We start from the raw sequence: 22,155 nt of genomic DNA on the forward strand, positions 1-22,155 counted from the left end.
GAAGTTTGAATATCTACTCTGAATTCCCCAGACAACATTGCAGGGTCTTCTATATTTCCATGAGACTCTGTCCATCCTAATTCACCTTATGTAACAATATCAATTTATACACTAGCAAAGTGTGGACTCCTTGGGCAGAATGCCCTTCTGTTCCCTTGGGCAGAATGCCCTTTCCTACCTTTGAGCCTCTGAGCTTGGCTTCTGAAACTGAGGGTCATGATCCTAAATGGGGTTGTACAGTTGAAGGTGGAGGTCATGAAAACTCTGGCAGCATTAAAATGTTTCTGGATGTGCAACCATCAAAATTCTATTCAAAAATCAAATGTGTAACAAGTTGGTGTGTGTGTGTGTGTGTGTGTGTGTGTGTGTGTGTGTGTGTGTGTGAGACAGTGCTCTCCTGTGTTGCTCTGTGTGACTTCACTGTGGCCTGGGTTCTGAACATACAAATACAGCATGCACACTTTGCACAGCACATGTAACCATGTGACACAGTGTCGAGGAAGGCTGCCTGAAACATGTCGGCTCAGATATGACGCTCAGGTGCCATGCATTGCAGTGTTCTCACCACAACCTGCAAATTCTTCTCTTCCAGAAACACGATGGTTTGGTTTACAGAAAAACGTAGACTTTCAGGATGTTCCCAGGCTGGTATACCTTGGCACTGGGTTGTGTTAGAGTGTTTGATTGTAAACCGTAGCTTGGGTTGCTTTCTTCAGATTCATAAAAGGTCATTAAATGAATGTTGGCTTGGGGCTACAGCACTGTTTCTCATGACTTCTAAAATGGCCCTAAATATACTTCTGCTCTTTTGTCCTCTATATTTATGCACAGCAGTCTTTTCAGCATGGACCACTGCAAAACTAAAACACAACAACTCTGAAAAACATCAGAGATGCCCTAGAGTATCAACTAAGCAACCAATATTTAATTATGTATGTAAAAATCAGCAAAAGCATCCATCTCAGTATGTAAATGGCAAAATTATGTTTACCAAAGAAATGCCTTATAATAAATTTCTAAGACGACCTTTTAAACTTTTATTGATTATTTTTTGTTGTTAAATTTTTATTTATTTATTTATTATGTATACAGTGTTCTGCCTGCACACCAGAAGAGGGCACCATCATTATAGATGGTTGTGAGCTACCATGTGGTTGCTGGGAATTGAACTCAGGACCTCTGGAAGAACAGCCAGTGCTCTTAACTTCTGAGCTATCTCAACAGCCCATTATTGATTATTATTGGTGGAGGGGGCACATGTGTTGCCATATACATGTGGTGGACAGAGGACAATTGATGGAACGGGTTCTCTTTCCACCTTTACTTGGGTTCTAGGACGCAGACTCAGGTCACAAGGCTTATGTAGCAAGCCCCTTACCCTACAGAACCATCTCACTCTCCTCTTTCTGACTTATTATCAGTAAATATTTTTACTTGTATACTGCTTCATATACTCATTTGCAAAAGGTCTTGCAAGATATTCTTGGGCTAAAATACCAGGTCATGAATGGGAGATGTTTAAGAAGCCCTGCCTCTCGTGTGCTCCATGGATGACATATGCTTTCAGTAATGTACAGTTATGTGCAATCCCGGTTAGTGGGCACTTGGAATTGGCCTCTAGGGTTATGGAAATTCGAGAAGGAAAGACAGCTTTGCCTGTGGTAAGGATTTGTCTCAAAACTAAAGTTCTCAGTTGGAGCCTCCGACCCATTTCCTCTCACCCTTTTGCTTCGGTTCTCTTTCTTCGGCCTCTTTTAGCTTTGGATTCTGGACTTTTCAGCATCTCCTTTTCCTGGTTAGTTCTTCCGAATGTCCTTCCATTTGCTTGGCGGTTCACCGTTATGCTGCCCTTCCAGTCCTCTGTGTGGCACTGTGTAGGACTCAAACCGCCCTGCCCAGGGTCAGCTGTTCTTTGATGCACGCCCTTCACCTCGGGACGCATGGGCTGATGGGAGGAAATGGCTTGCTCTGTCCATTCCAGTCCCACAGAATGATTTAGATGAGTTACAAGAAGAGTAGTAAAAGAAAGAATAAGGAATTTTACACTTTTTCTACCCCTCAGTGTCACGGCAACGTTAACAGCTTGCCTACCTCTGCAGAAGAGAGGGAGTCTGCCTTTCTGTTCCCCTACTAAGAAAGAAAACAATTCACTCACAATCATCCCTGACAATCATGTTGCATATGAAGGAGGCAGGTTCCTCCAGCTGGGAGAAAGACAGTAGGATGTGTCCAGAGCTTGACCCTGCACGGCCTTCTGACCCTGCATGGCCTCCTTTTGGCCTAAAGCAGGAAAGGCTGCTTCCCAGTTCTGCCCTGACCTTTAAAGGAAAAGTATCTCAACAGCAGAATGCAAAACAATGTGGACACTGTGAGCTTGTTGCTGTTGTATATCAAATGGAACACAGAGAGACTTTGTTGAATGTTCTGCCTCTTAGAATTCTGAATCACTGTCCATTGTCTCATAAAAATGACTAATTTTATCAATGGCAGGAGAAAAGTTTTCTCTTTGAACAGAAAGTTCTTTTAGTAACATCTTGGTTTTGTGTGTGTGTGTGTGTGTGTGTGTGTGTGTGTGTGTGTGTGTGTGAAAGTTTAACTTATTTCTGGCCTAGAGTTTCCCTAGATTGCCCAAAGTGGGCTCTGTCGTCTACTGTAGACCTATACTGGTTACCCTGAAATGGTATTTAATGATTAAATAAATTAAAGAACAGAAAGACAACCAAGAGATGTAGACTATAACCCTGGGAATTATAATTTTAATCACACTTTAGTTCTACTTACACATAAGAGATAAAGAGCCTTAAGATAATGATGCTCCCATCTTAATGAGCAAAAGCCAAATCGTTATTCTCTTTTTGAAAAAGATTTCTTTTGTTTTTCATTCTGTGGATGTGTCTGTGTCTGGGTGTGTGTCATGGAGACCAGAAGAGGGCCCCGGATCCCCTGACACTGGAGTTACAGGTGGCAGTGAGCTGCCCGGTGTGGGTGCTGGCAACCTGACCAGGGTCCTCTGGGAGAGCAATAGACACTCTTGAGCAGTGAGCTGTCTCTCCAGCTGCAAACAGTCATTTTCATGAGTTCCCCAGAGCCCAGGCTACCAAGACGCCAGGAAAGCAGCTTCTCTGGGGGTTTTCTGAAGAACCAAAGCACCCCCATTTCAAGCAATCCCCTCACCCCAGCTTGCAACAGGCCTGAGTTTCAAGATTCTCAGAGCTGCTGACATAGGTCCCAGGAAAAGTCAGAATATTTAAAGAGCCATCTGGTAGCAACTGATTAACCATAGAATGCCCCAATGCTGGAGATGGTCAAAGTACAAAGTCAGGATGTTTGAAGGACTATCTGGTAACAATTGATTAACCACTGAATGCCCCAATGTTGAGGTAGTCTATAAAGTTTGACAAACAACCAGTTAAAACTACAAAGTAAGATAACACAGAAATTCTGAAAAGCCCCTAAAACTTGAGCCAATCAGAATTGTACCTGTACTAGTACCCCTAAATAATGTAACCTTATGGTTTTTGCCTTTAAAAACTGAGCTTGCAGAGGGGCGGGCATCTCCTCTAGCCTCCGCTGTGTCGGGGTGCTCAACTGAGGCCCCTGCCGCAGCTTGAACTGCTTCAATAAACCTTGCTTTTGCATTTTGGTGAGTTCGTGTCTCTGGTGGTCTCTTTGGGGGTCTCGAGCCCAGGGCACAACAGTTTCATCTTCGGCCCCTCAAAAAGCAGCCAAGAAGAAAGCAGTTGAGGTGCAAAAAGAGGCAGAGCAAGGGAAAAGAAGACAATTCATCATGGCTGGGAACTCAAGAAGTGAAAATTCTCACCAGCCCAACGTCCTTTCCTCTGGACCTCTCATGAATGGCTTTAATACATACCAAGGTGTGATGGCTTGTTTTGGTTGTCAACTTGATTGGATCTGGAACCGACTAAAATGTAAACCACTGGACACTGTTGTAAAGGACTTTTTTGATCAAATCATTCAAAGTGGGAAGACCCATCCTGAATGTGAATGATATTATCTGGTGACAGCCCACATAAAAACACATGGAAGAAAGAAACTGTTTTCCTGCCTGTTTCTTCACACTGGTGACCTCACCTTTCCTGCTACTTTTACATTCCTTCACTGATGTTTTTGGGTTTCCAACACAGACTGAAACAGCAGCTCTCCAGGAACCCTCTAGGCCTCCAATGTCAGGTGTCTGATGAGCCACCCAGCCTGGTAGGCTAAGCTACTACCAGATACTGGACCTCTCCATTATGAAAGAGCCATTGTTGGACTACCTAGACAGTATTGTGTAAGCCCAAAATCAATCCTTTGCTATTCTAAGTTGCTTTTGGTCATGGTATTTTATCTCAGCACCAGAAAAAAAAAAAAAAAGCAGCTCATTGTAGTGGATAGCTGTTCTGTCTATGACCTTGAAGCACTGCCCCTAGAGATACAGCAGGTAACTGCTCCACCTGCCTATGACATTGAAGTACATGCCCCTAGGGCGTGGCCTCTGGCGACCCTTAAAACACATAGGCATCTTTCTCTCTCTTTCTCAGCTCCCTCGTGGGAATTGGATGTGGGACTGATCCTGTGTCAATTCTGTTCTGTATAGTGAGTTTTTCCTCTTAATAAATTCTTAGCCCTTTAAAGAGACTCTGTGGATTTTTTGCTTTAGCTAATGCATGGGGCAAAGTAGAAGATGGAGCACTTCCTTGCTGGTACTCTATGGAAAGGAGCCAGAAACCTTCCCTTTGCCTCCAGGCCCTAAGAAAAGATCAATAAATTCTAGGGGAGGCAAATGACCTCTACTCTTCAGAAGGTAGTGTAGCAAGAATGCTAAAAGGTCTTATTAATAAAAAAAAAAAAACAGACAAAAACAAACCCCCAAAAAACCTGGTACCAGATGTTGGGGTAAATGCTGAAAGATTAGAGACACACAGGAACAAGCCACTGTCACCTCTTACCTCTAGGACTCCTCAGCCTGAAAAGCCTCTACCTGAAAGGCCTCTAGCCAAATAAGCTTCCTCAGATGAAAAAGCCTCTAGCTAAAAGGGACACTTCTGCTGAAAAGCCTTTAGTTCCTGTCTCCTCATGCCTCATATACCTTTCTCTATCCAGCCATCACTTCCTGGAATTAAAGGCATGTGTGCTTCCCAGTACTGGGATTAAAGATGTGTGCCACAACTGCCTGGCATCTATGTTTAATCTAGTGGATTCAGGCAAATTTTATTAGGGTACACAATATATCACTACAGGGCAGGGCATGCTCTGGGTACTATCTTGTACAGTTAGGAAGCAAAAGCCCAGTTAATGTTGGCAGAGCTAGCAGGAGAGAGGAGATTAGGAGGCCAGCCTGCTCACAGCTTTGCATAGTATGTTTGTTTTTAATCCACATATTCTGGTTTTCCTCTGCAGTTCCAGGCTCATAACTCACTCCTAAAGGCAGACCATAGGAAACAGCATTTCTCTTCCCCAAAGCAGACCACAGACTCTTCCCTGCCTTCCTGTCTGGAAGATGGCTGTCAGGACCCTTCTGATCCACTTGTCTAAGTAAGACTCTCCCTGTCTTAGTTCGGGTTTCTATTTCTGTGAAGAGACACCATGACCACAGCAACTCTCATAAAGGAAAACATTTAATTGAGTGCCTTACAGTTCAGAGGTTTAGTCCATTATCATTATGGTGGGAAGCAAGGCAGCATGCAGGCAGGTATGATGCTGGAGAAGATGCTAATCATTCTTGCATCTTGACCCGAAGGCAACATCTCAGACCCAAAGGTCTGAGACATTGGGCAAGGCTTGAGCATATATGAGACCTCAAAACCTGCCTCCACAGTGACACACTTCCTCCAACAAAGCCACACCTCCTAATAGTGTCACTCCCAAAGAGCTTATGGGGGCCAATTATATTCAAATTATCACAGACCCATTCCAGAAGAATTCTGCTCAATACCTTGGAGGAAAGAATGTTCCATATAGAGACTAAAGGGAATCTGAAGCATTCAGCCTGTTAGCATTGTGTAGCACCCTTTGAATCCAATCTCATTCAAGCATCATTGCCCATGCCTGAGCCATGCTTATACAATGAAATCCTCATAAATCTCAGTGGACATTGTTCAGAGAATTGCCCAATAGTTGAGCACATGGAGACTCATGGAAGGCATTGGAAGCCCTCTTGGAGGGCATGGAAGTGTCACACCCTTCCTGTGTGTTGGGATAATCTTTTTGTATATTGTGTAAAGATGTATCTCTGTCCTTCCTCACCTGCCTAAGGCATCTTCTAATTGGTTTAATAAAGAGCAGAATGTCCAATAGCTAGGCAGGAGAGGGTAAGTGGGACTTCCAGGGAGAGATAGGAACTCTGGGAAAGAATCTGAGGCAAGGGAGATTCACCAGCCAGACACTGAGGAAGTCACACGTACAGTATTGAGGAGAGATAATAAACCACATGGCAGATTGTAGATTAATATAAACGGGTTAATTTAAGTTTGAAGAGCTAGTTGGGAACAAGCCTGAGCTAAGGCCAATTTGTAATTTATAAAATTATCTGAGTCATTATTCAGGAGGTGGTGGTCCAAAGAAAGACCAGTTATACCTGTGCCTAATGCACCATTTCACTGATATCCTGGTAACCAGTAAGCATATTTCCCTAAACTCTGTGAGCCAAATGTGTTAGTCTGCTCTCTGATGCTTTAACAAATACATGTGATGGTTGACTTGTAAAGAGAAAGATTGATTTTAGCTTAGAGTTTGCAAGGTTTTATTTCCTGTCTGAAATGACTTATCTCATAACCAGGAAGTGAATAAAAGAAAGGGGCTTAGGGTCTACTAATCCTTCTTGAGGCTATCTCCCGAGGGACCAAAATAGCTATCATTGCACCCTACCTTTAAAAATTTACACCTCATACCCATGTTGCTAAGCTTGAAACCAAGACTTTAATCTATGAGGCTGAGGGGGACATTCAAGATCAAATCTATAGCACCCTACAGTCAAAATAATCAAATCCGAGGAAGCAGCATGTGGGAACCCCATTCATAGCTCATTAGAAAGTATGTTAATTAGCTCTTGCACCATTGTAATCTAAATAGTTGACACAAACAGCTGAAGGGGGAAGATTTGTTTGGGCTCACACTTCAAGAGGATTTTAGTTCATCGTGATGGAGAAAGCATGCTGAAACATGTCCATTAACAGTGGTGGAGGCACTTCAAATTATGGTTGGCCAGGAAGCAGAGAGCAAGACAAGAACCAAGGACCAGCACAATTTCCAATGCTCTATGCCTAGGGATCTACTTTTGCTAGTTAGACCAGAACTTCCCAGGTCGCACCATCAGCTGGGGACAGAGAGGGAGGGACATGTCAGACTGGTGCATGATGGCACCTGTGAGCTGATGTCTGTCCAACCTTTACCACTGTATATGGAACGTGGTTCTGTCTCAAGTCAGGAGTAATCAGAATGCATGCAACCATGGCAGTTTTATGTCACTCGAGAAACTAAAAGGGTTGATAGGAACGGTCACCTCTGTTGAGAAGGGAGGAAAAACTGTAATGCTATTTACACTGTTCGGTGAGCTAATCATTACTTTATCTCTGTCACAACTAAGTGCTAAATGATGAGTTCTTATTCCATCGGGCAGAAACTACCATGCAGATTAAAACCACTACTCCCTGCCACTCATAGTATATTTGGGAAGAATTTTCATTCTAAGTTATCTGCAAAATGAATGGTCATAAACTGTTAGAAATCTCAAAAAAGAGAGTATTGCAGATAATCCATAGATACTGATAAAGGAACTATTTATTTAAAAAATTATATTGAGGAGAATAGCTCACTGGACAGGATAAGGCAAATCCATCGCAGAGTCCTAGAAGGCTGATGGCTGGTCCATGCTGCTTCTGCCCTCTGAATCAGTCTCCACTATCCAAGCCCAAGAGGGAGAGAAAAGAAGGGGCCTGAGTATATGTCCTTCAGGTCCTAAGCTAGCTCAGAGGCCACGCCCTAGGGGTGGTACCTCAATTCATAGGTGGGACAGGTACTCAGTACATCAGAGAGAGAGAGGGAGGGAGGAGAGAGAGAGAGAGAGAGAGAGAGAGAGAGAGAGAGAGAGAGAGAGAGAGAGAGAGAGAAGAATCAGCATTCAAGAGCAATTGCTGCTCTTGCAGATGACCCAGATTTAATTCCCAGCATCCACGTGGTAACTTGTAACCAACTGTAACTCTAGTTCCAGGGGATCTGATGCCTTCTTCTGGCCTCCATAGGCACTAGCACTGAATACATCATATAGTGCACATACATACGTGTAAGCAATATAACTCATATAAATAAGATAAAAATAAATCTCTTTAAAACAGCATTATCTACCATGTTACGGTTAATTATTACAAACAGGGAGGAAGCCTAGAAAATTATGTCAGCAAAGAAAAATAAAATAAATAAGTAGGATATAATGTGTGAAGAATGGTTTCTAGTAATACTTTCCTCTCTTCCCAGTATCTCTTAAAATGATGGTCTTGGCCATGTAGGATAAAGAATCCATGAAATCTGATATTCAAATTTTATTTATCAAAGATATTCACTTTCAAGTAGGCTAACACTGGTTTATTTATTAGCAAAAATATGTATTTTATTTACTTTTTCTGTTTAGTTAGACTTAAAATTTTGACAGAGGGAAGAAAATGAGCACAACTTCAAACATGTCTTATTATTTTTTAATTTTAATCATAGAATTAAGAAGTACTTTCTCAAAACTTTACATTTACACAGTTTACAGATTCCAAACTGAGCATGGCAGCGTTAATCTTTGCTTTTTTGCTTAAGTACCCAGCACCACACACAGTTTTGAATTCATCTAGTAAGGAGATGTGTTATCTCTGAAATAATGACATTTGTTACTACTTCATCCAAGAATGTGATATCACACTAATGCATTCTTTTTTTTTTTTGTTTTTTTTTGTTTTGTTTTGTTTTGTTTTTTTCGAGACGGGGTTTCTCTGTGTAGCTTTGCGCCTTTCCTGGAACTCACTTGGTAGCCCAGGCTGGCCTTGAACTCACAGAGAGCCGCCTGGCTCTGCCTCCCAAGTGCTGGGATTAAAGGCGTGCACCACCACTGCCTGGCTTACTAATGCATTCTTGTGTGGTAATCAAGGAATCGTATTCACTACAGAGAGTGTGGTGGTTTGAATGAGAATGGCCCCATAGGCTCCTACAGTAGAATGCTCGGTCCCTAGTTTATTTGAGATGGTTGTGTAACAGCGGTAGAGGTGGGCTGTGAAGTTTCAAAAGCTCATACCAAGCCCAGTCTCCCTCTCTCTGCCTCCACCTTGCAAATCAGAGTGTAAGCTCACAGCTGCTCCATGCCTGTCTGCTTCCAGCCATGATGGCCATGGAGTCACCCGCTGAAACTGTATGCAATATTCCAATTAAATGTTCCCTTTCATTAGTGGTCTTGATCATGGTGTCTTTTCACAGCAACAGAAAAGGAACTAAGACAGAGGTGATTCAGCATTTGGCACTTTGTGCAGGCATAATGTTACATTTTGAGCACTTAAAAACTTCTTTTGGATTCTTCTCCATTTTCTAGTTCTTTTAAATGATGTGGTTTGGATCAACGATTTTCAAAGCACTTCGGTATATTGATGTGTTGAGTTTTAGCGAAAACTCACTATGCAGAGCCTGTACTTTTCTTTTTGCTGTGACCAGTATGTGACAGAAAGCAACTTAAGGACGGAAAGGCTTACAGTTTGAGGGGACACAGTGCATCACGGAGGGCATAGCAGCAGATGCACATGGTGGCCACAGGTGCGGCAGGACTCCTCACTTCACATACTGGAGGGACAGGAAGCAGGGAGAAGGCAGGCAGTGGGGCTGGACTGTAAAATCTCAGCGCCCACACTCGGTGATGCACTTCCTTCAGCGAGTTTCCACTGCTTATAGGTCCACAAACTGCAGCACTAGCTGGCAGGGAGCGGGGAGGGTGGGGCATGGCAGTTCAAATGCATGAGTCTGTGGGAACATTTCTTTCTCAAACCACAGCTAAGGAAAGACTGTTATTTACTGCCAGTAGGAGATTAATTCACAATAAGTTAATGCCCTTATCTGCTCCTTTCTTTCTGACATTTCTGGTTCTGAATAATGAAAGCTGTCTCTCTATGTGTGTTATTCATTAAGTGGCGCAATGTTATTCATCAAGTAGCACTGTTTACTGTGCGAGAAAAGCCCACTATAAGAGTTAAGGGAAGGAAACAGAATGTGGTGCTTAGGCCTATGGGATTGGTCGTGCAGGGAGAGGGATAGATGGAACCCACTTTTTATAGGTTTCCCCCCGGCACATGCACGTATGGGCTTACGTAGCTACTCCACACATGCACATAGATTGTGTGATCACACTATGCGCAAATTACGTTATCACTTAGCGCACAGATTAGATAGGAAGTATGGCCCTGGGATGACTAAGCCTTTTGCTTGGCTACTGGACAGCGCGTGTGCGGTCATGTAGCTGGAGGAGTAGCTAGGAATTTTAACAATGTGGACACTCCTTCCTTCCCATATTTCTCTTTCAATTAAGGTAGTACCCTGGCTAGTTTTATGCCAACTTGACACTAGCTAGACTCATCTGAGACGAGGGAGCCTCAACTGAGAAAATGTCTCTATACGATCAGGCTTTAGGTAGGCCTACAAGGTATTTTCTTACTTAGTGATTGATAGGGATAGGGGAGGGCCCAGCCCATTGTAGGTGAAGCCATCCCTGGGCAGGTGGTCCTGGGTTCTATGAGAAAGCGGGCTGAGCAAGCTGGAGGGAAGCAAACCAGTAAGCAGCATCCTCCATGGCCTCTGCATCAGCTCTTGCCTCCAGGTTCCTGCCCTGTTTGGATTCCTGTCATGACTTCCTCTGATGAGCTAAAAAATACCCTTTTCTCCCCAAGTTGCTTTTGGTCGCGGTGTTTCACCACAGCAGTAGTAACTAACGCTAAGACAGGCAGCTTTCTTTCCCATGAGCTTTCTCCCACAGGTCTGCCTAGTAGTTTATCCTGCCCTTCCATAGCCGCTCTAGAGCATTGTCTAGAACATTATTCCTCTGCAGCATCACAGCATTTAAAAATCTTATTCTTTGTGAATTTCATACACGAACACAACGAAGTCTGATCGGAACCACCCCCCTCTCCTCCTTCGCCAGCTGCGTAATTCTGAGCAAGTTTTCAGGTGATTTTAAACCTCCATCTTCTATTTTTGAAGTGGTGCTAAGGCCGAGTGGTAGAGCGGTCTGCATGTGTCAAGTTCGAGTTCAATCCCTAGTCCTTCTAGTAAAACAGTAAAAATAAATGTAAACCATTCACCTATAGTAAGCCCACAATTAACACAGGTTAGCTGTTATTTCAGTCTTATCACATTAGCTAGGGTACATTGCTATAGTGGACTTTAAAAGTATGGTTTAGGGGTTTAAAAGTTGAGTATTTAGGTCAGTGGTGCCTAGCAAGCACAAAGCCTCATGTTCTACCTCCCGTTTTGGGGCTGCGGTGCATTACTGCCGAAAGCAAAAAATCCGAGAGGGGAAAAAAAAATCAATCAGTAAACAAAACAAAATCATGTGTATCTACATTCTAGAAACATGTTGCTGGACATTGCACACCTCAAGGGTGTTTTTGCTTTCTCCTGTCCTGGGCAGTGGAGGCATGGAAGTTACGGAGTTTGCAGGTCACGCGCTGTAAGGGGTTCAGATTCCTAACTTTTCACTGAATGTGCACACATGCATTAGATAGCAACCCAAACAACTGCGAAGTCTCCTTTCTTCCCCGAATCAGTGTGAAGGTGAACAGGAAAAAAGAAAGAAATAAAAAAAACAACCAAAAAAAAAAAAAAAAAGAATCTTTCCTTTGGCAACAGCTGCGCTCGATCCTCCCTCCCAGACCCGCCTGCCGTCTGGAGCCCCTCCCTCTCGCTGGCTCCGCCCACTCCGCTCCGTAGCCGGGAAGCGCCCGCACTGCGCCGTTTTGTCCCACGCGGCGACCCGTCCTCCCGACGGTTGTGGCGGCCGCCATGGAGGCGAGCGGGCCCTGAGAAGAGGCCGGGCTGGGCCGGTGGCCTGCAGCCACGAGAGGCGGAGGCCGGGGGGCACGCAGCGGGGGAGGCGGGTGCGAGCCGGGACGCCGCGGGAGGCTCGGTGCTCCGTGTGTGCTCCGGCCGCCCACCCGCCGCTCCTGGCTTCGGCCCCGGCTCCGGCCGCAGACATGGCGGGCGGGCACTGCGGCAGCTTCGCCGCGGCGGCGGCCAGCAGCGGGGAGATCGTGCAGCTGAACGTAGGGGGGACCAGGTGAGCCCTTCGGCCGCGCGGGGACGAGCGGGGCGGGACACCCGCGGCCGTAAGGGACGGCATCTGCAAGCCCAGGTGGGATACACGCTGCAGCGGGGGCGGCGTCTGCAAGCCCAGGTGGGGTACCCGCTGCAGTCAGGGCGGCGTCTGCACGACTAGATAGGGTGCCCGCTGCAGCCTGCGCGACGTCTGCACCGCCCAGATGGGGTACCCGCTGCAGTCTGGGCGGCGTCTGCACGGCCAGGTGGCGTACCCGCTGCAGCCTAGGAGGCGACTGCACGGCGGGGTGGGACACCAGCCCTGGTAGCGTCTGCACAGCCAGGCGGGACCCCCGCTGCTGGCAGGGCTTCACGACTAGATGGGGTGCCTGCTGCAGGCAGGGCGGTGTCTACACTACCAGGTGGGGTACCCGCTGTAGGCGGGGACGCGTTTGCATGGTCCAAGCAGCCCTGTGCATTCCTCAGAGTCTGGCCCCAGGTCAAGTACACAGATTATTAGAATTCAGTCTTTATTCCTCCGAGTTCCTAGGGTGTCAAGGCTAGAGGAGCGCAGTTGGCATGCTGGGCCTGCCTAAGCGAGTGACTCAGGGCCTCCTGCCTGCTAAGCAAGCATGCTGACTCTGAGCTGTAAGCATTCCAGCAGGTTGTAGTCTCGGGTGAAGCCTGGTCTAGGGCTTGAGCTGTTGCTTAGGAGCGGACCTCCCTTTCTCTAGGTTCACCGAGGTGTGGGCTTGGTGGCCTCTGCAAGGGATGCTAGTGAGCCTTTGAAAGCCTGCTTCGGTAGGAATTGTGTAATACAGATGTCAGTGCAGGAAACGGGGTCGATCAACATCGCTGTTTATTTCCAGAGTTTCTCTTGGTATGACAGGAAGGGCCTATTCCACTTGTAGAGGAGGGTGGCTAAAAACTGGCTTGTGAGCACCTTAGGTGTTGGCAAGAAGGAAACCAGCTGGAGTCTCTTCTTTGTCCTCTCTCGGGCCTTCCACCCCCATTCAGTGCCTTTTAGTAAGTTTGTTGGCGAGGGGGGCGGGGAACCAAACCAAACAATAACAACAACAACAACTCCCAAACAACAGCCAAATCGGTTTTGTGTATTTGCCTTGACTTACACATTACTCTTCTCAGAAAAGGGTTGTGTGCCAGCGTTAGTGGAGGGGAGGGGAAGCTTGGGATTTAGGCATGTAAGGACGTAGGGAGTGGGATACTCTGGGACATAGGCTAGTTTGCTGTCCCAGGAAGACTATTTTTTCAACGTCTAAGACTTTAAACATGTAACCCTTTTGCTTCTTTAAAAACTAGAGATTAACAGCAGTGAAAACAGTGCAGTGGCCCTCTGGGTGCCGGAGAACTCTGAGCTAGGATTTGTCTTTATGCGCTGTCACCTTTTCCCTCCAAAGCAACGTTTTAGCAGTTGGAGAAGTTGAACTTCTGCTGCATTGTATACATACCAGGTCATATGCAAATGTGTATCTCCTCATGCAAGAAATGTGGTTTCCCTGCCCACCTAAACATCACATGAAAGTATTGCGAGTAGCTTCATCTGCAAAAGTGAGATACTCCACAAAAAGGTCTGCAGTGTGTGTTACTATGGAAAAGGAAGGTTATAATCATTTAAAATCTTGACATTAGATGGCTGACATATTTCAGGCATTCAAAAGAACAAAGCGTTATGACAGAAACTAAGCTATATTGTTACTTTTGAAAAGATTGTTTTGTCTTAATTGTGTGTGTGAACACAGGTTTTTGTGGAGGCCAAAGGATCCTTTAGAACTGGAGTTTCAGGTGTAGTGAGTTCTGCTGTGAGCCGCCTGGCATGGGTGCTGGGAACGGAACAAGAGCAGCAAGTGTTCTTAATCACTGAGCCATCGCCTCAGCCCTTGTATTGTTATTGGTGGCGTATTGGAGATGGATGTGGCTAGCACATCCATGGCTAGGCTGATAAAGGCACTTACGGAAGCGAGCCTGGCGACCTGAGTTTCATCCCTGGAACCCATGTAAAGACAAAAGGAGAAGAACACTGACTCCACAGAGTTCTTCTCTGACCTCCACATGCACACTGTGACATGCCCCTCCCACCCCATGCCACCTATATCAATAATAAAAAATAAAGTAATAAAAAAGAAAGTGGATGTCTTGGTGACTGAACTCCAAGGACCATAAGCACACTCAAGCTTTGAGTCTTGAACATTTTGCTTTATCTCTGGGACTTAATTCTTAATGGGTTCTGAATTTTTCAAAGTGCTAATTAGCAGAAATACAAAGTATGGCAATAAATTTATTACTGGTTTGGACATTTTAGAAGACAGATAAGAGTTGTTAGGTGGGAATGAAACAAAAGTAAAAATTAAGCTTTGGGATTGTTAGGATTGAACACGTCAGGTAACGAAAGGCAGCATTTGATGCTAAGTGTGACACTGCTTCCTAGGTCCTCATCGACTTACACACCCTGTTAGCACTCGAGAGCTACAAAACAGTTTAACATAGTTAAGACAGTCACAGAAGTCACTAAGAGAAAAAGTCCTTCTGTGAGTGGCTGTGGACTCCGGAAGGACCTCTGGGAGATGGCCTGTGGCATGGCCTGAAGCTCTGAAGTCACAGAGGAAGACGCAACAAGTGTGCAGAACGTAGAAGAAAGACAGAAGCCTGCTGCTCAAGGAGCGAGGACGAGCAGGTTTTTGTTTGACTTAGGACTTGGGGATTTCTTTGAAAACTGGTAGAGTTTATTATTTACAGCATTAGTGAAGAATCCCAGTGCCACTCACGATCCGTTTACTTAGGTACCCGTTTAGGTAAGAGAGGGCCGCTGGGTGTCTGCACTCAGGCCGGAGTGATGCAGGCTGCTCTTCAGCCCCTCGTCTTTTATTCATTCCTTCAGCCGGAACCAGCAGCTTTGCTCCTTGACCTCTGCTTCAGTTCCTGCCCCAGACTCCTGCCTTGAGTTCCTGAACACCAGCCAATGGAGTGCTGCTAGCGGGTTTTGTTTTGTTTTGTTTTTTGTCAACATGACATAAGCAAGGGTCTTCTAGGAAGAGGGAACCTCAACTGAGAAATTGTTTCCTTAAGATCGGCCTGTAGGCAAATCGTTGGGACATTTTCTTGATTAATGATTGATGTGGGAAGAAGACCCAGCCCACTGTGGGTGGTACCTCTCTTGGGCAGGAGGCCCTGGGTTGTACAAAAAAGCAAGCTGAGCGAGCCATAGGGAACATTTTCTTCATTGATAATTGATATAGGAGGGTCTGGCATGCTGTGAGTGGTACCATCCCTAGGTAGGCAGGCATGGGCTGTATCAGAAAGGTAGCTGAGCAAGCCAAGGAAAAGAGCCAGCAAGCAGCATTGCTCCATGGTCTCTGCGTCAGTTCCTGTCTTGGGTTCATGCCTTGGCCTCCTTCAGGGATAGACTGAGACCTGGAAGCTAAATACACCTTTTCTTCTTAGGTTGATTTTGGTCAGTGTTTTATCGAAGCAACAGAAAGCAAACTAGGGCATGGGTGGATCTTCCCATTCATTTAATCTAATTCGGAACTCCTTCACAGACATGCCGAAGGGTTGTTTCCATAGTGGTTATAGACAATCAAGATGAACTATCCACCGTCGTTACTTGAGGTTATCTAATGCCTTCTGAAATCCAGTCTTTCTGTGGATTCACGATTGACTGATTTTCTTTTAATGACTAGTGGTAACCTTTGTTCTATTAAAGAGTTTGCTAAGACACATTGGTAGGAAAAATTGTCATGTTTTCTTGAGGACCTGCTTCTTGAACTCCTTATTTATTTATGTCTTTATGTCTTTATTTGAGACAAAGTCCCACTGGCCTCTAATTTGCTGTGTATCCCAGGCTGGTATGGAGCTCATGCCATTCTCCTACCTCAGCCTCTGGAGTAGTGGAATTACAGGCTTGTACTACCTAACCTGTTTTTAGCTCCTTTCTTATATTAATAATGTGCATAGGAATTGCTTGACACTTAGATTATTATAACCTGTGAAATTAGTTGTGAGTTAGCATCCTTGTGTGTCTATAAGATCTTTTAATGGAATGTATGTGGGATCTATCTATAAGAAATTAATTATTTGGGGCTAGAGAGTTGGTTCAGTGGTTAAGAGCACTTGTTGCTCTTGCGGAGGACCCAGTTTTGAATCCCAACACCTACATGGTGGCTCACAACTGTCTGTAACTCCAGTTCCAGGGAAATCTGACGACCTCTACTGCCCCCTGTGGGCACCAGGCATGCACATAGTGCATAGTGATACATGCAGGTAAAACACTCATACGTATCAGATAATAAATCAATCTTTAAAAAAACATTATGTCCCTGTTTCCCATAGTAGGTCACTGAGAGGATGTGTTTTCCTTACAGACTGTGAATTTGTGGATGGAGGAAGCAGAGTTAATTTTTTCTTTATGATTAAGAAGCTTTCTTTGATAACAATGGATGATGTCTGTGAGATAGATAATGAGCTATGTCAGACATTTTATGGAAGGGAGCTTGTACTTTTTCTGCTGTCACTGACATTAGGTGACATAAGGCCTGATCATGCCAATGGCCATGTGGACAGCTTGGTAACTTGTTTATCAATACTTTATATAGAAATGTTTATCAATACTTTATATAGAAATGTCCTGTTGAAGCCATATAAAGCCCACAGGTTTTGCAGAGGAACCAGTGTCTCAGTTTGTACAAAACACTTAATTGTGCCTCTGTTTCAAAGTAGCTCTTGGGTCTATGCCAGTGTCAGGCTACAGGATTATAGGTCATTCTCCAAACACTGCCACCCACTTTTTTTAAAAACATAGTTTTATTATTATTATTATTATGATGATGATGATGATTATTAAACATGCTTCTGAAAGTAAGCTTGGAAGTTGTATGGTTTTTAGGGAGTCATCATCTATCAAGAAAGGAAATGGTTTAAGCCCTTGGTGTCTCAGTGCTCAGGTGTACACTTAACCTCTGCAGTTCTCAGCTTGGCCTGCAGTTCACTGAAATTTGCTGTGCCACTTGGAAGATGGGAAAGAAAATGAAGGAAACCTTGAATGATAGGCTGGAATTAACAAGGAACAAACAGTACCCATTTAATTCATAAATTGGAGATAGCCCAAGAATGCTGTAGATAGAGTGTTGAATACATAATTTACATGAGTTACTAGTTGCTCAGAAAGAGGTCATACAGGACGAAATGTCTAGAAACACCATTGTGGATTTGGTAAGCTAATGGTGTCAGCAAGATGGCTGGGACTTGGACTGTTGGACATGAAGAAGGTGATTGAGCTGGGATGGAGACACGGGACAGGAACATAAAGTCGGGGGACAGCAGCGGCACCAAAGATTTGCACCGCTGAGCCGAGAAGTTGAGCTTGTTGTGATGGACTAAAAAAGTTGGGATTTAGGAAGCGTTGCATTTGATTTTGCTGAGAGCTGTTTGAAAATCTTAACTCTGATTGCAAAGTAGTAAAATTTAAAAGTAGTAAACATGATAAATAGAATCAATGCAAGTGTAACCATATCAGCTTGTGAGCATTACTGTCTTCCTGTCTCAAGGTGTGTTCTCATTTATAATGCAAGGCGGTTTCAATTGCAGATTCAGTACCTCAAGACAGACTCTCATGTGGATTCCAGATTCTTTTTTTTCCAGGTAACTAATGTAATTTTTTATGTTATTATATATTTGGTTAGTTGCCAAAATATGAAAATTTTCCTTACTAGTTAAATTAAGATTTTTTTGATAATTTGAATTAAAAATGTTAACTCTTAAATGAGAAATTTTTACTGTTTTTGTACTATTGAGAAGGGGTTTGCTATGTATCCCAGGCTGGTCTTGAACTCCTGATCCCCCTGCCTCAGCCTTCTAGTTGTTGGAGTTAAAGGCGTACACCTCACTCCTGGTTAAAACTGAGATTTTTTTTTTTTAAGTGGAGACAGAAAATTTGCTTGTGTTGGCTTTGACATTAGGAAGTTGTTTATGTTCAGATTTTTGTAACTAACTCTAGCTTGTTTTAATGGCTCCTAGTTTGCTGAGTGGAAGAATTTCAACACTTCGAGATGAAACCGGTGCTGTGAGTATAAAGTTGTGTTTCGAAATTCAGTCAACAAATGCTTATAATTTTCAGTGTATAGTGACAGGAAAGCTCACATTGTAGTAAACACAAATTTAGTATGGCGTTTTTATTAAATTGGGACATACAGTGTTTCTAAACTGGAGACTCTTAAGCAGTAACTGTTGTATATAGCAGTCTGAGATGTTTGTGATTAGAGTGATTATAGGATGTAGATTTCATTGACAATTGATGGGATAGTTCCTTAGTCAATAATTGAAACTTTAATAGTCAATCAATATAAGTAAGAAACTGTTTTGGAATTCGAGTGGTGGAAGCTTGCAGGTGGGAAAGTCCTACAATTTTTTTTGAACCTGTGGAGACAAAGGCCGGGAAAGTTTATACGTACAACGTGGCCGTGGATGCACTTGTGTTCAGATAACTAGTGTGAAAGAGAGTGACAACCCACAGAAGCAGTTTAAAGTTGTTTATTTGGTGAGAGTTGAAGGCAAAATAAAGCAGCAAAGTAGATGTGTCTGTATGAAATTTAGTTCAAAATTAAATAAAAACCCAGTTCATGGTTTTCCCGTTGGAAGCATCTTTGTCCTCTTCATTCTGTGGTCCTCCATCTGATATCCTCCTAGCCCGTGAAGCAGAGATGGTGAGGGTTGTCTGCTAAGGCTGTGGAAGTCCTGTCCTCAGGTGACAGCCATGGCAGCACCGACTTGTGTCTGTACAGGAGAGCACAGCGCTCCCCTCGTCATTCATTCCCAGGAGTCCCTTTGGCCACCGCAGTTGGTGCTGTCCGAGCAGCGTGAGGTTGCCCGGGTGTTTCCCCCAAGCGTCGTTAGTAATTAGAAATGAAAACACATGCCCACACCGACTACGGCTATACCATTTCAATTTTAGAAACATCAAAACCAAGGCAATCTTTTAGTCAGTCTCTGTTCCTCATTAGTGTTTCAGATGTTGAGGGCGGGACATACATTTTTGACTTGATAATAAAACAGTTCTTCACTTGCAGATATTTATTGATAGGGACCCGGCAGCATTCGCCCCCATTTTAAATTTTCTTCGGACAAAGGAACTCGACTTAAGGTAAGAGTCTCGTCGTTTCTGAGGCCTTGCTGGCACCCAGTGTTTGGGCCTGGGCACAAAGTAATGTGCTTGCCCAAGACGGCTTTTTAGTTGATGTGTTTGTACTTACTATGGCACACCGTGTTGACACTTAGTAAGATGCAGGCGTACAGCATGTGACAGCATGTGACGGTCATAGCAGGGTAATTACTGCATCGTCTCCTCAAATGGTACTCTGTGTTGGGAACCTTTAGTACTTCCTCGGTTATTTTGAAGTGTGTAGTTAATTGTAGACCACAGCTGTAGACACAGATGTGCTGTGTACCTTCGACAAATCTCCACCTGTGTTTTGTTACCTGCTTCTTCCAGCCTCTGAGCACCTCTGATCTACCCCGTGAGCAGCAGGCATCCTCAGCTGAAGGTGGATGGTACAGGCCATCAGGCCTCTTTCCCTCAGGATGTTGTGGCAGCTTCCTGGACAGTCCCTGCTTTGTCCCCCTGTAGTTCATTCGGTCCTGCAGCCCACAGCCTGCGTCTCACCGGGCTGCTGTTCTGCTGAGAGTGGAGAGGTTCTTTTGGACAAATGGCTGATAGTTTTGGGTTTGGTCTTGCTTGTCTGTCTTCTGCCTGTACTTAATTTCTCTCACAGTGGCAACTCTCCAGTGTCTGTCTTTGCTGTGTTTGCCTAAGACTTCTTGCCTGTCAGTGCCTCAGCTCCTGCTGTATACACTTACCTTTGCGCTGATTTCTTCAGCAGATCTCAACTCTAGAAGGGCACCCTCTCTTCACTATGTGGCCGAGTCTAGCCTTGTGACTGACATGTAGTAGATTGCAGATGATATGGATCGTGAACAATCACTTGAACCATATCTGTGAATTTGCCATCTTGAATTACAGTTTGCCTTCCTACTGCGAAGCTTTAGTTAGGATTTTTGGCAAACCTTCCCTGAGGCTCAGAATTTTTTTGTAGGGACAACTTTTAGGAACCTTGGTGTTACTGTTAGCTGCTGCTCCACTTAATTCTGACTCATACTGAAGATGTGTTCTTTGCAGATGGAGTTGTATATTCATTATTTTGGTCTGATTTGTTCCTTGCTATATTCCCAGTGCTGAATGTATCTGATGTATGCAAGCCAGGCATTTGTTAAGTCAGTAGAAGAGCATTGAGGGATACTTGTTTGCATCTTATGTCTGGGCCTGGAATGGGTGAGAGGTAGGCCCTCACCTTCCTGAGTGAGACTGTTTTCATGCACCTCATTTATTTAAAAACTCAAGTTTCTTTGTGACTGACCCACTGTTACATCCACAAGGAAGGGCCCACCGTTTACTCACCTCTCTTCATAGCACTCAGAACCTTTGGTTGCTTGAAAAAGGCCCAGCAAATTTAAATTTTGTGAGTGGTTCCTTTTAAAAAGAAAGGAAGAAATTTGTGAAAAAATGTTGTAACCCTGTTTCTTGCATAACATTTGTTTTTATTTTTTGTTTATTTTTTTGAGACAGTGTTTCTCTGTGTAGTTTTGGTGCCTGTCCTGGATTTTGCTCTGTAGACCAGGCTGGCCTTGAACTCACAGAAATCTACCTGGCTCTGCCTCCCAAGTGCTGGGATTGCATAACATGTTTGTATTGCTGGTACCACTACTTAGGAATTTGTCTCTCAGCTGTCCAGGGACAGCCTGCAGCTCCTTGAGGAGTCCCATGTATGTCCTGAGCCCTACCTTGTCTTGGGCCTTTGCCACTGTACCGTTGACTTTCGGTTTTAAAGGGGAGTTGGGAAGTTTTCGGCATTCTTGTGTGTCTGTGTGTCCGAACTAAAGTTGGTGTCAGGCACCTTGTATCTCTTTCTCTGCCTTTTATTTGCAGGCATGGTCTCTCAGTTGAACCCAGATCTTACCATCACTTGGGTTAGTTTAGCTAGCCAGCCTGCTCTGGGGTCTTCTTTCTCCACCTTCTGCATCTGGGGTTGCTGGTGGGCTGCCACACCCATCTGGCATTTCTGGGATGTGGACGGATCTGAATCCCCTCCCCTCGGGTCCTCCTCTTGGGGCTGCAGTTGCTCTACTCCCACCCGTCCGAGTCCATACCTTCTAATAGTAAATGAAACTGTTAACTCACAGTTCCGTCTGCTAAGGTTTCTCTAAGGAGGAGCAGATCGAAGCTGAGTGTTCGAGTTCTCCTTGGTGCTGTGGGCTCCAGAGCTCACCGTTTTCACTTATTTACATATTTCCTAACTTTACTACTGCGTGGCAAAACCATCTTCATCTGGATACAACATCCTTGCTGGCCTTTTAAAATCCAAGTTTCGCTTTATTTTACCAGCAGATATATTGCAGGGTGTGTAAATGAGCACTGTTCTGGGCACAGTCAGAAGAAAGCTAAGCTTGCAGGGTGCTTGCAGTACAACAGGGAAGGTTAAAGTATGCACAGAAAGAATTGTAAGACAGTAAGACAATGGTTTCTACAGGGTTTTTTCTTGTCGGATTTTTCTTGGTAATTTGTTTGTGTTAGCCCTCTTACACAAATCATCAAAATACCTAAAATGGTTTTTAGGTAACAAAATGTTTTTATTTTGTTTTATGTTTATGAATGTTTTGTCCACACATGTGTCTGTGTATCGTGTGCATACAGTGTGTCCTTAGACGTCAGGAGGAGGAGTTGGATCCCTTGGAACTGGAGTTTCAGGTGGCTCTGAGCTGCCTTTAGGTGCTGGGAACTGAACCTGTGCCCTCTGGAAGAGCAGCATACACTCTTAACATCAC

General features: G+C 44.4%; 1 protein-coding gene across 3 annotated transcripts in view; it reads left to right on the top strand.

Annotated features, from left to right (window-relative positions):
• Nucleotides 1–11,991: 11,991 nt before the first annotated feature.
• The window catches only part of Kctd3 (potassium channel tetramerization domain containing 3), a 42,810-nt gene continuing 32,646 nt past the window's right edge, over nucleotides 11,992–22,155 (top strand). For all 3 annotated transcript variants that reach the window (XM_059280319.1, XM_059280320.1, XM_059280321.1), the window contains exons 1-4: nucleotides 11,992–12,289; nucleotides 17,869–17,922; nucleotides 18,298–18,343; nucleotides 19,347–19,420. In XM_059280319.1, the coding sequence (XP_059136302.1) occupies nucleotides 12,207–12,289; nucleotides 17,869–17,922; nucleotides 18,298–18,343; nucleotides 19,347–19,420 (257 nt within the window). In that variant the 5' untranslated portion in view covers nucleotides 11,992–12,206. The remainder of the gene's footprint in view (nucleotides 12,290–17,868; nucleotides 17,923–18,297; nucleotides 18,344–19,346; nucleotides 19,421–22,155) is intronic.

Source organism: Peromyscus eremicus, chromosome 15, assembly GCF_949786415.1.
Source record: "Peromyscus eremicus chromosome 15, PerEre_H2_v1, whole genome shotgun sequence".
Classification (NCBI taxonomy): Eukaryota; Metazoa; Chordata; class Mammalia; order Rodentia; family Cricetidae; genus Peromyscus; species Peromyscus eremicus.